Source organism: Nerophis lumbriciformis, linkage group LG09, assembly GCF_033978685.3.
Source record: "Nerophis lumbriciformis linkage group LG09, RoL_Nlum_v2.1, whole genome shotgun sequence".
Lineage (NCBI taxonomy): Eukaryota > Metazoa > Chordata > Actinopteri > Syngnathiformes > Syngnathidae > Nerophis > Nerophis lumbriciformis.
Window position 1 is genome coordinate 53,382,501 of NC_084556.2, and position 13,953 is coordinate 53,396,453.

A 13,953-nucleotide genomic window follows, 5' to 3' on the forward strand; every position below is an offset into this window, starting at 1 on the left:
ACAAAGACTTGCTTTCCCAGTCCAGCGGAAGAGATCTCCACACAGGAAGTGCTGCTACCGAAACAGGAAGTGGCCTGCGCTGATATGTATCATTGAAACATGTTTATCACCAGCGGGAATAGTTGCCTTCTCTCTTGTGATGGCCAGAGCGAGTGACGTTCATGTTCACCGCGACCTTTTGCAACCTTCTCGTCTCCGCGTCATTGCTCCAGAAGATAAAAGGAGCTTTAATTGTTCCCCTGAGTCAGACGTCAGTTTGTGCCATGTTTTTTTCCACGCTACATTCACTGTCAGTAATGTAAACAAACACTTGAAGAACTGATCCTTTTGGACAACAGTGTCTAACTGTCCAATAGAACGTTTGTGTCACACTGCGGTGAGGGAAGTCTTGTCTTGGTTTTTTCTGTCTTGTGATTTACATGTTTTATTTTGAAAAGCAACTCCTCTTGTTTCAGATCACGGGTCCTTCCTCTTGTGTCACCAGTCTGACGTCATTCCTGACCCTTGATTGTTTCCACCTGTTTCCCATTACCCTCATGTTCTTTATAAGCCCAAGCCTCCCCTTGTTCTGTGCCAGATTGTCTCGAGCTTTCGTGCCTGTCTTGCGTTCCATGTCCCTGTTCATGTCCATGCCTTGCCTTGTCTCACGTCTACGTCCTTGCTCCCAGAATATCCCACGCTGTAATTTTGAATTGACTTTTTTCCTCCCTCAGAGCGACTTTTGTTATCCTACCTTTTTCTACCGCAGTGGTGAGTTATTATTTTTCCTTAAAGATTTTTTCCTCAAAGTTTGTTGAGTGATTTTTTGTTTACATTGATTAGAGTAGTTAAGTTTTATAGTCTTTATTTTCTTCCTCCTGTTTGGAGCGTTTTTTGTTAAAGTTTTTGATAACAGATACGGTGCTAATTATATCGTCCTTATTTTTGTATTCCTCCTTTTTTTGGAGTGATTTTCGGTTTTTCCCTTTTGGAACATTTTGTCGATAGTATTTTTGTATTTTATAGTAATTGAATTTACTCGGCTCTGGAGGCTTAAAGAGTATTTCAAAATAAAAGCTTTATTTGGAATCACCTCTCTGCATCTGAGTCCCTTCCTCCGTCCAAGCCTGACAGTTTGTGCTTTTCTATCCATTTAGTTTTTAGCTATCCACTTCCTGGGTCGTAGAGGAAGATGAACAGATGATTGATGCCATCATGATTTGTATTGAAATTAAAAAGGTGAAATGTAATTATAGCATTTGCACCTTTATCCAGATCTTCAACAAATTTACGGCAATAATGGTGTAATTCTGTTGATTGTATGTGTCGTCCTGTTTGTTGCATTTACAATTATTACCTGTGTGTGTGTGTTTTGATTGATTGATTGAAACTTGTATTAGTAGATTGCAGAGGTGGGTAGTAACACGCTATATTTATTCCGTTACATCTACTTCAGTAACTTTTGGGATAAATTGTACTTCTAAGAGTAGTTTTAATGCAACATACTTTTACTTTTACTTGAGTATATTTATAGAGAAGAAACGCTACTTTTACTCCGCTACTTTTATCTACATTCAGCTCGCTACTCGCTACTAATTTTGATCGATCTGTTAATGCACGCTTTGTTTGTTTTGGTCTGTCAGACAGACCTTCATAGTGCCTGCGTTTCAACAAATACAGTCACTGGTGACGTTCACTCCGTTCCACCAATCAGATGCAGTCACTGGTGACGTTGGACCAATCAAACAGAGCCAGGCGGTCACATGACCTGACTTAAACAAGTTGAAAAACTTATTGGGGTGTTACCATTTAGTGGTCAATTGTACGGAATATATACTGTACTGTGCAATCTACTAATAAAAGTTCCAATCAATCAATCAAAAGTGTGAAGGAAAAAAGACACTTTTTTATTTCAACCGTACACCCCGTCAAAAGCCTAAAGACTGACTGCACAGTTCCTGTCTTCACAATAAAAGTGCCGCTCCATCGCGCCTGCGCTTTCAAAATAAGAGTCCCCGAAAGCCAGCGCAAACAAGCTAGCAAGCTACGGAGTTTGCCGCCAATGTATTTCTTGTAAAGTGTATAAAAACGAATATGGAAGCTGGACAAATAAGATGCCAAAAACCAACCACTTTCATGTGGTATTAGACGGAAAGGAGGAACTTTTTTTCTCCTCCATTTGAAAACGTGGACGCTATCATCACTACTGTCTGATTACAATCAATGCAAGTCATCAGAATCAGGTAATACACCAACTTATATTCTTGTCTTCATGAAAGAAAGGAATCTATATGTGTTAAACATGCATGTATATTCATTAAAACACCTTTAACATGTAAACAAAAACGGCAAAATAAATAAATATAAATTATATACTGTGTATATATATATATATGTGTATATATATATATATATATATATATATATATATATATAAATGTGTGTATATATATATATATATATATATATATATATATATATATATATATATATATATATGATATGTGTGTGTATGTTACTCATCAGTTACTCAGTACTTGAGTAGTTTTTTCACAACATACTTTTTACTTTTACTCAAGTAAATATTTGGGTGACTACTCCTTACTTTTACTTGAGTAATAAATCTCTAAAGTAACAGTACTCTTACTTGAGTACAATTTCTGGCTACTCTACCCACCTCTGCTAATAATAATAATAATATACGGCTTTTGATTTTTTGCGGCTCCAGACAGATTTGTTTTGTGTATTTTTGGTCCAATGTGGCTCTCTCAACATTTTTGGTTGCCGACCCCTGACCTTTTTGAACACCCAAGAACAGAACAGCAATACGACATTTTCTGATCAAACTCTACACTCACTCTCACTTGTTTGAATGCTACACTCAAGGCGCTCGACCATCGTGTGGAATAAACCGCCAAGAAGGAAAAAACGGATGTGACGTCATATGCAACCCAGCTACATTTATATCTGTTGATGTAGTTCTGTTGTAGTAGTGAAAAAATGAAATCAAATAAAAAGGCCGATACCGATGTACGTGAAAATGCCAAATATTGGTGCCCATACGATAACCAGTCGATCTGTAGTGTGTGTGCGAGTCCTCACCGGCTCCACAAACTCAAACTTCTTCCTCTCCTGCACCTCTTGGATCTTGAAGACATACTGCAGTGAAGCGTCGTAGAACACCTGCCGGTCTTTGCTCATCTGCGAGTCGGCCTGCAACAACATCCCACTTAGCGCTGTGTGTGTGTTAGGAAGTGTGTGTGTGAGTCCAATCCAATCCAATCCACTCTGTTTATATAGCACATTTAAAAAAACTATAGAAGCATACCTGCCAACATTTGAAATCAGAAAAACCTAGTAGCCAGGGTCCAGGGGCCGCAGGCCCCGGTAGGTCCAGGACAAAGTCCTGGTGGGGGGTTCAGGGCCCCGACGCAAAATGATTATTAGCATTCAGACAGGTTAAAATGTTGCTAAAACCATCACTGTTTGGGTGACGAAAAACGTTGAAAGTTTTCCACTTGTATCGCTAGCAACGGCATTAGACTTGTGTTTTTTTGTCCCAGCGTGGTCTTTTACATCGCTAATTCCTCCGTGTCCGATCGAAAAATCTTGTCTGCACAAGGTGCAATTCGCGTAGTTTTCACCCTTTTTGGAACGGATAATTATTCCCGGATAGGCTTTTGAATATTCTTCACGGAATGACTGCAGTTTTCTTTTCGGTTTAAGACTCGTTTGCGATTTTTCTCCGGCTGATTCCATGATCGTTCGCTCGTTTGGAAACAATGGCAACTGTATGGCGTCACATTAGTGCCAAAAATCCGAGCGCATAAAAACTGTTATCGCGCGCTGATTCTCCACTTCGTGCGCGCGCGCGGTGCCTTTCTGCGCGCTCTCTGTGTACTCCTGGCATCTCTCCTCGCGCTGTCATGTTTCTTTTTGGCACTTTGGGGGCGGGTATGCTTAGACGGCCCCTTCTTTCTGATTGGCTGTGAGCATTTTTCATACGACCAATCATTCTCCAGTGTAGCAACGTTGTAGCCATCTTACCTGGGACATCTAGCCTCAATCATTACATTGATGTCAATGGTACATGTACTACTTAAATTACCATAACTTGCTCGATTTTCCACCAATTTACAAACGGTTTGCCTTGTTACAAATCTTATTACATGTAGATATGACATAGGATGCTGTACCTGTTGAAATTACCTCTTTCACTTAAAAAAAAAAAGACTTAATGGTGCAACATAGTTGTGTAGGGTCAGTGTTAGTCAGTTCTCTGATTATTTTAAACTGTTTCAGAATACATTATTAAAAGCTATTTTTAACATTTTAAAAACAAAATTCAAAGATTATTTCATTAATTTTATGGCTGAATCAAAAGAAATTCCATAAATTAGAAAACAAATGTTCAAGAAGAAGTGAAAATATAAAATAATGTTATTGCTGGTGGACCAGTTCTGGCTGAAAGATGTGATTATGGTGTTTGTTGTCTTATTATTTATTTGGCTCACATTTTGTATTATTGTGTTTATGTGCTATGAAATAACCTTCATCAGCGCGCCACATTTTTTTTATCCACTTCTTCCTCCGTAAATCTTGATACATATTGACGATGACCCGCCCTGCTATACTTCTGATAGGCTCTGAGCATTTTTCAGCGTTTTTCGCCTGACCAATCAGAAAGAAGGGGCCGTCTAAGCATACCCGCCCCCAAAGTGCCAAAAAGAAACATGACAGCGCGAGGAGAGATGCCAGGAGTACACAGAGAGCGCGCAGAAAGGCACCGCGCGCGCGCTAAAAGGCACCGCGCGCGCTAAAAGGCACCACGCGCGCGCAAAATGGTGTCGCGCGCGCGCACGAAGTGGAGAATCAGCGCGCGATAACAGTTTTTATGCGCTCGGATTTTTGGCACTAATGTGACGCCATACAACAGGTGCCTCGTGCTTGGCAGCAGTGCTATAAATAGCCTTGCGCATGGCATTCGGAATGGCTCGATAGGAAGTTACGGGAAGCAGTGTCGATTGTCATTGTTGTTACGCGATTTCGTGAATTAAACTTTTTAAAAAATATATATTTTTAATTAATGAAAAACCGTACTTGTTATCACTGCAACCGTAACCCGGAATAGGTTGATGAAAACCGTACTAATTACGGGAAAACCGGAGTAGTTGGCAGGTATGTGGAAGTTTCACAAAGTGATGCACAAAAGTTGAGACATACATACTAGGAGAGTCAGTAATATAACACATTTAACTATAAAAGATACATAAAATACATCAGAGAAAATAAAATAGACTAAAATCACAAAACTCTCATGCTGGTTTAAAAGCCAAAGAGCAAAAATATGTTTTAAGACGTGATTTAAAACTCATTAAAGAGGGAAATAGCTAATAGCAAGTGGGATATTGTTCCAAAGTTTTGGAGTCACAGCAGAAAATGTACCATCACCTCTGGATTTTAAACGGGTTTTTGGGACGACAAGAAGAAACTGATCAGCTGACCTCAGAGACCTTGTGGGTGGTGTACATTTTTTTTAAAAGTCTGACGTACAGTACAGGCCAAAAGTTTGGACACAGCTTCTCATTCAATGCGTTTTCTTGATTTTCATGACTATTTACATTGTAGATTGTCACTGAAGGCACCAAAACTATGAATGGACACATGTGGAGTTATGTGCCAAGTTCACCCCGCTACGGCACGACTCGAGGGTCAAAAAGGACACGCGTGCCTTATTTTCCCATTAAATAAATGTGTGCCGTTATTGAAATTTGTAGTTATCGTGTTATTATCGCGTTAACTTGGACAGCCCTAATTTATATATATATATATATATATATATATATATATATATATATATATATATATTAGAGATGCACGGATAGGCAATTATTTCATCCGCAACCGCATCAGAAAGTCGTCAACCATCCGCCATCCACCCGATGTAACATTTGATCAGAACCGCACCCGCCCGTTGTTATATATCTAATATAGACGATGCAAGGCATTAGTGAGGTTATAAAGCTTTTGCCTGTTAAAGAAAGGAGACTGATCCAATGCAGCACAGACATTCGCGTGCCACGCTGTCACGACCCAGACGCACACCAGTGCGCAATCATATGGGAGCCGCGCTGAGCGCACCTCCAAGCGCGTCTCGCTGCCGGCGACGGCCGGGTATGGGCCCGACGCTCCAGCGCCATCCATTTTCAGGGCTAGTTGATTCGGCAGGTGGGTTGTTACACACTCCTTAGCGGGTTCCAACTTCCATGGCCACCGTCCTGCTGTCTATATCAACCAGGGTGAGCCCCACCCCTTTCGTGAGCGCACTGCGCGTGGAGTGACCCCTGTTACGCGCCCCCGGCAACAGGGGTGGCGGGCAGGTAAGCTGCGCGGGCGGAGCGCGCGGAGTGACCCCTGTTACGAGCCCCCGGCCACGGGGGTGGCGGGCAGGTAAGCTGCTTACCTGCTGCGCGTGACGCCGGCCGCGGCGAAGGCGGACGAGGCGGGGTGTCGGTGCGGTGGTGACCCTGGACGTGCGTCGGGCCCTTCTCGCGGATCGCCTCAGCTACGGCTCCCGGTGGGGCCCTCTCGGGGGAAGGGGCCTCGGTCCCGGACCCCGGCGAGGCGTCCCTTCTCCGCTCCGTAAAAGTGTCCATCTCTTCTTCTTTTTTTTCTTCTGTTGTGGCATATGCTGCAGGTGCCTGCTCGTTTTTCGTATGTGGGTAACAACATTTAACTATGTATATATATTTACCAATTGGTTTAACTGCCACCCGCCTGAATCTATTTAAAATCTAATTTTTTTTTATTTCAACCGCCCGACCCGACCCGACCCGACCCGCGGATAAAATCTAATTTTTTTAAATTTCATCCGCCCGATCCGCGGATAATCCGCGGACTCCGCGGTTGTGCCCGCAAACCGCGCATCTCTAATATATATATATATATATATATATATATATATATATATATATATATATATATATATATATATACAGGGCCGGCCCGTGGCATAGGCCGTATAGGCAAATGCTAAGGGCGCCGTCCATCAGGGGGCGCCACGCCAGTGCCACAAATGTTGGAGAAAAAAAAAAAAAAAAAAAAAGTTGGTACTATTATTTCTAAATACAAAAAATAATCCCACGTTAATTAAAATGCAAAGTAAAGCCTATTTAATAGAAATATTATTTGTTACAACATTACGCCCCCTCCCTTCCCGTATCATGACTCTTTTTGGACGTCACCACATCAAAAAATCAACACAAGATGTCAAAAAGGCCAAAACTGTCAGGTGCCCAGGGAAGAAAAAAGAGAAAAGAAGAGGAGTAGAAACGAGAAAAGACAGAGGTAGCAGGTAGGTAACGTTAGCCTACATGAAATTATTTGTCTGTTACAGAATGTGATAGTAACCTGGCTTTTTAGCATTAAGCTAATGTTACATGATATCGGCAATTGCTAATCAATAAATAGCTAGTTCTGTTTTAACGTCGGGTTAATATTGTGGAGGGGGCTACATTGTTATGGAAAATAATAATGTAACGTTAGGTAATTACAGTACTCCCACCTTACATTCCTCAGGGACATTTGTATTAGATCTTTTAAGCAGCTGTTTTTTGTTTACATTGTTATTGCCTTCTGGTTAGCTAATGTTTGCCCTGCAGGTAATAGTCACTTTTCCACCCCTTTATATATTAGGTATAGTTGTAAGTAAAAAAAAAAAGGTCAAAGACAAAGCTATTCGGGTTCTTGTGAGTATATACACTTCACTGCCGATGTGGGGGGGCGCCACCTAAAATCTTGCCTAGGGCGCCTGTATATATATACATACATATATATATATATATATCAGTGACGTGCGGTGAGGTTGATGGCTGGTGAGGCACTGACTTCATCACAGTCAGATTTACAAACATATGAACAGAAGAGTATCTTATTCACCATTTGATTGGCAGCAGTTAACGGGTTATGTTTAAAAGCTCATACCAGCATTCTTCCCTGCTTGGCACTCAGCATCAAGGCTTGGAATTGGGGGTTAAATCACCAAAAATGATTCGCGGGCGCGGCGCCGCTGCTGCCCACTGCTCCCCTCACCTCCCAGGGGGTGAATAAGGGGATGGATAATGTTCCCCTTTAATTATGATCATGATTTCTGGTTATGTCAGGGCCAGCAGAGAAGGCCTTGCTGCCCCTGACAGCATTGAAGTTTAGAAAGTTTACCATGCTTTTATGTCCTCAAAGTGTGTTGTTGGTTACCTCTTGCAGCTGTGACTCCTTCTTCTTAGGGGACAAGCTGAGGTGCTTGTCCAGGACTGAGTAGTACCTCTCCGTCTCCTTGTCAAACTGCTTCTTTCCCTCCTGTAGGAGACGGACGGACAATAATCACGACAACTAGGAACTTGTGACGTAATAAACAAGTGTGAGATATATCGGCGTCTTTGTGTGCGATGTTTTGTTTAAAAAAAGAAAAAAAAAAGAACGTTCCAGCTCCCAGCGAGCGTCAATATTTAGGCATGCCGTTGAAACATGACTAATCAACGCCGACGGGACGATGCGGACGTGTTTGAGTGGAGTCCAGAGCAGCTGCGGCCTCGCACGCTCCCGCCACATTCTACACTCACAGGAGCGTGTCTGATCGTCCTCTCACGTTCACGGATTGTTGTCCGAAGCTTCATCTCCCAGTTTCCGTTGATCTGGGCGAGACGACTGGTGATTTTAAAACCATCGTGACACAAGGACGTAAGGTCGTTTGCAGTCAGGGGTCACACTTTTTCTGTGTTTCCCTAAATGAGCAAGACAGCTATTTATTTTTTACAAACCTCTATTTGGGGCATACTTGCCAACCCTCCCGGATTTTCCGGGAGACCGGGGTGATGGTTCCTCTCTTTAAGAAGGGGAACCGGAGGGTGTGCTCTAACTATCGTGGGATCACACTCCTCAGCCTTCCCGGTAAGGTCTATTCAGGTGTACTGGAGAGGAGGCTACGCCGGATAGTCCAACCTCGGATTCAGGAGGAACAGTGTGGTTTTCGTCCTGGTCGTGGAACTGTGGACCAGCTCTATACTCTGGGCAGGGTCCTTGAGGGTGCATGGGAGTTTGCCCAACCAGTCTACATGTGCTTTGTGGACTTGGAGAAGGCATTCGACCGTGTACCCCGGGAAGTCCTGTGGGGAGTGCTCAGAGAGTATGGGGTAACGGACTGTCTGATTGTGGCGGTCCGCTCCCTGTATGATCAGTGCTAGAGCTTGGTCCGCATTGCCGGCAGTAAGTCGGACACGTTTCCGGTGAGGGTTGGACTCCGCCAAGGCTGCCCTTTGTCACCCATTCAGTTCATAACCTTTATGGACAGAATTTCTAGGCGCAGTCAAGGCGTTGAGGGGATCTGGTTTGGTGGCTGCAGGATTAGGTCTCTGCTTTTTGCAGATGATGTGGTCCTGATGGCTTCCTCCGGCCAAGATCTTCAGCTCTCACTGGATCGGTTCGCAGCCGAGTGTGAAGCGACTGGGATGAGAATCAGCACCTCCAAGTCCGAGTCCATGGTTCTCTCCCGGAAAAGGGTGGAGTGCCATCTCCGGGTTGGGGAGGAGATCTTGCCCCAAGTGGAGGAGTTCAAGTACCTCGGAGTCTTGTTCACGAGTGGGGGAAGAGTGGATCGTGAGATCGACAGGCGGATCGGTGCGGCGTCTTCAGTAATGCGGACGCTGTATCGATCCGTTGTGGTGAAGAAGGAGCTGAGCCGGAAGGCAAAGCTCTCAATTTACCGGTCGATCTACGTTCCCATCCTCACCTATGGTCATGAGCTTTGGGTTATGACCGAAAGGACAAGATCACGGGTACAAGCGGCCCAAATAAGTTCCCTCCGCCGGGTGGCGGGGCTCTCCCTTAGAGATAGGGTGAGAAGCTCTGTCATTCGGGGGGAGCTCAAAGTAAAGCCGCTGCTCCTCCACATGGAGAGGAGCCAGATGAGGTGGTTCGGGCATCTGGTCAGGATGCCACCCGAACGCCTCCCTAGGGAGGTGTTTAGGGCACGTCCGACCGGTAGGAGGCCACGGGGAAGACCCAGGACACGCTGGGAAGACTATCTCTCCCGGCTGGCCTGGGAACGCCTCGGGATCCCCCGGGAGGAGCTGGACGAAGTGGCTGGGGAGAGGAAAGTCTGGGCTTCCCTGCTTAGGCTGCTGCCCCCGCGACTCGACCTCGGATAAGCGGAAGAAGATGGATGGATGGATGGACTCCCGAAATTCAGCGCCTCTCCCGAAAACCTCCCGGGACAAATTTTCTCCCGAAAATCTCCCGAAATTCAGGCGGAGCTGGAGGCCACGCCCCCTCCAGCTCCATGCGGACCTGAGTGACGTGTTGACAGCCTGTTCACACGTCCGCTTTCCCACAATATAAACAGCTAATGATCGAGGGCGAGTTCTTGGTTTCTTATGTGGGTTTATTGTTAGGCAGTTTCATTAACGTCCTCCCAGCGCGGTAACAACACACAACAACAGCAGTCAAGTTTTCGTCTGCCGTAAACAGCAATGTTGTGACACTTTTAAACAGGACAATACTGCCATCTACTGTACATGCATATGTGACCCACCCGTAATGTGTCACATTTTTGTGTTGATTTATTTATTTTATTTTGTGGTTTGAATTCGTTTTTGGAGCTGTCATTACACATTTATCAGTATTCACATTGGTCAGTAGGGGGCAGTAGGGCGTTTCTTCCCAATTGAATGCTATCACCTGCAGACCGGAAGTGTCTTGTCATTCTGATGAGCGCGACCAGTCTGTGAACAATTGAAACGTCCTGTGTGCTTTTTCCTCCTGTATAACAGGTTAGTTTTGGTGAATCAACTCACTGAATAATATCCATGTGATCTTTGTAAGTTTAAGTACACATTCTGACGGCGGAGCCTAACTCTAAAGTGTTTGTGAGTTGTAGTTTGTATTTGTGAATGAATCCAGTGCACAGCTGCAGTAATCAATACAAAAAGGCGACGTGAGTGCGCAACGTTTATGTAGGAACTTCTGATCCTTATTCAGACTCCCAAATTAAAGCTCCCGTTGTCTTATTGATTTTATAATGTATATTTGTATAATGTGTGTGTTCTCAAATAGTGACAGAGAATAGAACAAGGATGGACAATTCAACCCTTAACTCAACAATGAGTAGATGAGTGTTATGTGTGTGTATATGTGTAAATAAATGAACACTGAAATTCAAGTATTTCTTTTATTTATTTATATATATACATATATATATATACATATATATATATATATATATATATATATATATATATATATATATATATATATATATATATATATATATATATGTCTGTGTGATCAGGTTTTATTTTTGGACTTTTTGTGCAGTTTTGTTTTGTCACCATAGTTACCCATTAGTTTCACCTGTCATGTCACGCACCTGTTTTGAGTCACGCACCTGTTGTTAATCATGTCCATAAGTATTTAAGTTCATTCATTTTCTGTTGTTCGTCCTGACGACCTCACACCACATTTATGCTCTGTCCATTCCTCTAAGATCCTGCTTCATGTCCCTTGTCAAAGTAAGTTTTGGTTCCATGTTTATAGTCTTTTTGTTTTTCATAGTTTGTTCTCCGCCACTGTGCGCGCTTTCATTTATTCCTTTTTTTTGATAATAATAAATCATGTACCTTAATTCCCGTCTCGCCCGTGCCAACTTTCCGTTGCATCCTGGAAAAGCAAACTCCCAAGATCAAGTCGTGACAATATATATATATATATATATATATATATATATATATATATATATATATATATATATATATATATATATATATATATATATGTAATAAAATATATATATATAGTTAGAATTCACTGAAAGTCAAGTATTTCTTATATATATATATATATCTCTTAACCACGCCCCAGCCACGCCCCCAACCACGCCCCCGCCCCACCCCCGACCACGCCCCCCACCCCCCGAAATCGGAGGTCTCAAGGTTGGCAAGTATGATTTGGGGTATCACTCTATATTGTGTTCAAACCTTCAAAATATAAAATATCGACTTTTGTTGAGGCTGGAACCAATTATTCATATTTACATTGTTTCTTTAGGAGAAAGTTGCTTCAATTTACAAACTTCTCGATGTACAAACCCCGCTCAAGAACCAATTAAGTTCGTAAATCGAAGCTCCCCTGTGCATGTCTCTTCAAACTTTTAGAGCTTTGAGCAAGAACCCTATTCATTTTAAAACCACCTCGGTCAGAACAGGATTCATTTTTGGTCTGAATTTCTCGGAGCAAGAATCTAAGCAGGAAACGTACCGTATTTTTCGGAGTATAAGTCGCACCTGCCGAAAATGCATAATAAAGAAGGAAAAAAACATTATGCAACTTTCATAAACTATGAAAAAAAACTGCGACTTATAGTCCGAATAATACGATACTCATTTTTGAACGGCAATTGACTATTAGAGAAATTAGCTGAGGTCAAAGGTCAGATTACTATATTTGTATGCCACTTGAAGGACCCTAAAATACCTACTATCTTAAGTAGCTGAGGTGAAAGGTCAGATCAGTAGTGAACAATAACCATGGAGCAGACGTGTTGTTGTTTTTGCAAAAATTTCACAAGCGGACGAGAAAATGAAATTTCTTAAGAAAAACTGAACCGAAATGTTAACATTAACACAACCTCAGGCAGGTAGCGTCAGGTAAAAAAAAACAACAACAAAAACAGTTAGCATGCATCATGTACCAAAATGTAGGACTCTGAGGTGTATACCTTCAAAAATATCTAAAAAAGCTAACATGCTAACATTAGCATGTTAACAGTAAGCATGTGTCAAGTGACTGAGGTGTATATCTGTAAAATTGGCCAAAAAAGCGATCTCGCTAATTTCCGCATGCTTACATGCTAACAGTTAGCATTCATCAAGCAACAAACATATCAGACTGAGGTGTATACCTTCAAAAATATGTAAAAAAAAAAAAAAGCTAGCATGCTAACAGTAAGCATGTCTCAAGTGACTGTGAGGTATACATCTGTAAAATTGGCAAAAAAAGCTATCTTGCTAAATCCCGCATAATTACACGCTAACAGTTAGCATTCGTCAAGCACCAAAAAATATCAGACTGAGGTGTACACCTTCAAAAATATCTAAAAAAGCCAACATGCTAACAGTAAGCATGTGTCAAGTGACTGTGAGGTGTATATCTGTAAAATTGGCCAAAAAAGCGATCTCGCTAATTTCCGCATGCTTACATGCTAACAGTTAGCATTCATCAAGCAACAAAAATATCAGACTGAGGTGTATACCTTCAAAAATATGTAAAAAAAAAAAAAAAGCTAGCATGCTAACAGTAAGCATGTCTCAAGTGACTGTGAGGTATACATCTGTAAAATTGGCAAAAAAGCTTGCTTGCTAATTCCCGCATAATTACACGCTAACAGTTAGCATTCGTCAAGCACCGAAAAATATCAGACTGAGGTGTACACCTTCAAAAATATCTAAAAAAAGCCAACATGCTAACAGTAAGCATGTGTCAAGTGACTATGAGGTGTGCATCTGTAAAATTGGCCAGAAAAAAACGAGTTTGCTAATGCTAACCAAAAATATCAGACTCTGAGGTGTAAACCTGAAAACTTTGCTAAAAGGCTAGTATGCTAACGTTAGCATGCTAACAGTAACCATGTGTCAAGTGACTATGAGGTGTATATCTGTAAAATTGGCCAAAAAAAGCGAGTTTGCTAATTTCCGCATGCTTACATGCTAACAGCATACTTGCCAACCTTGAGACCTCCAATTTCGGGGGGTGGGTGCAGGGGGCGTGGTTGGGGCGGGGGCGTGGTTAAGAGGGGAGGAGTATATTTACAGCTAGAATTCACCAAGTCAAGTATTTCATATATATATATATATATATATATATATATATATATATATATATATATATCCCTGCGACCCCGAAGGGAATAAGCGGTAGTAAATGGAT

The 13,953-nt window shown here is 42.2% G+C and overlaps 1 protein-coding gene across 2 annotated transcripts in view; it reads right to left on the reverse strand.

Moving 5' to 3' along the window:
• The window catches only part of arhgap42a (Rho GTPase activating protein 42a), a 93,381-nt gene that overhangs the window by 42,910 nt on the left and 36,518 nt on the right, over positions 1-13,953 (reverse strand). Inside the window, exons 5-6 of one of the 2 annotated variants that reach the window (XM_061962871.2) lie at positions 8,233-8,334; positions 3,082-3,192 (exon numbers count right to left, since the gene is read on the reverse strand). In XM_061962871.2, the coding sequence (XP_061818855.1) occupies positions 3,082-3,192; positions 8,233-8,334 (213 nt within the window). The remainder of the gene's footprint in view (positions 1-3,081; positions 3,193-8,232; positions 8,335-13,953) is intronic. The other variant, XM_061962872.2, reaches the window with a different exon arrangement.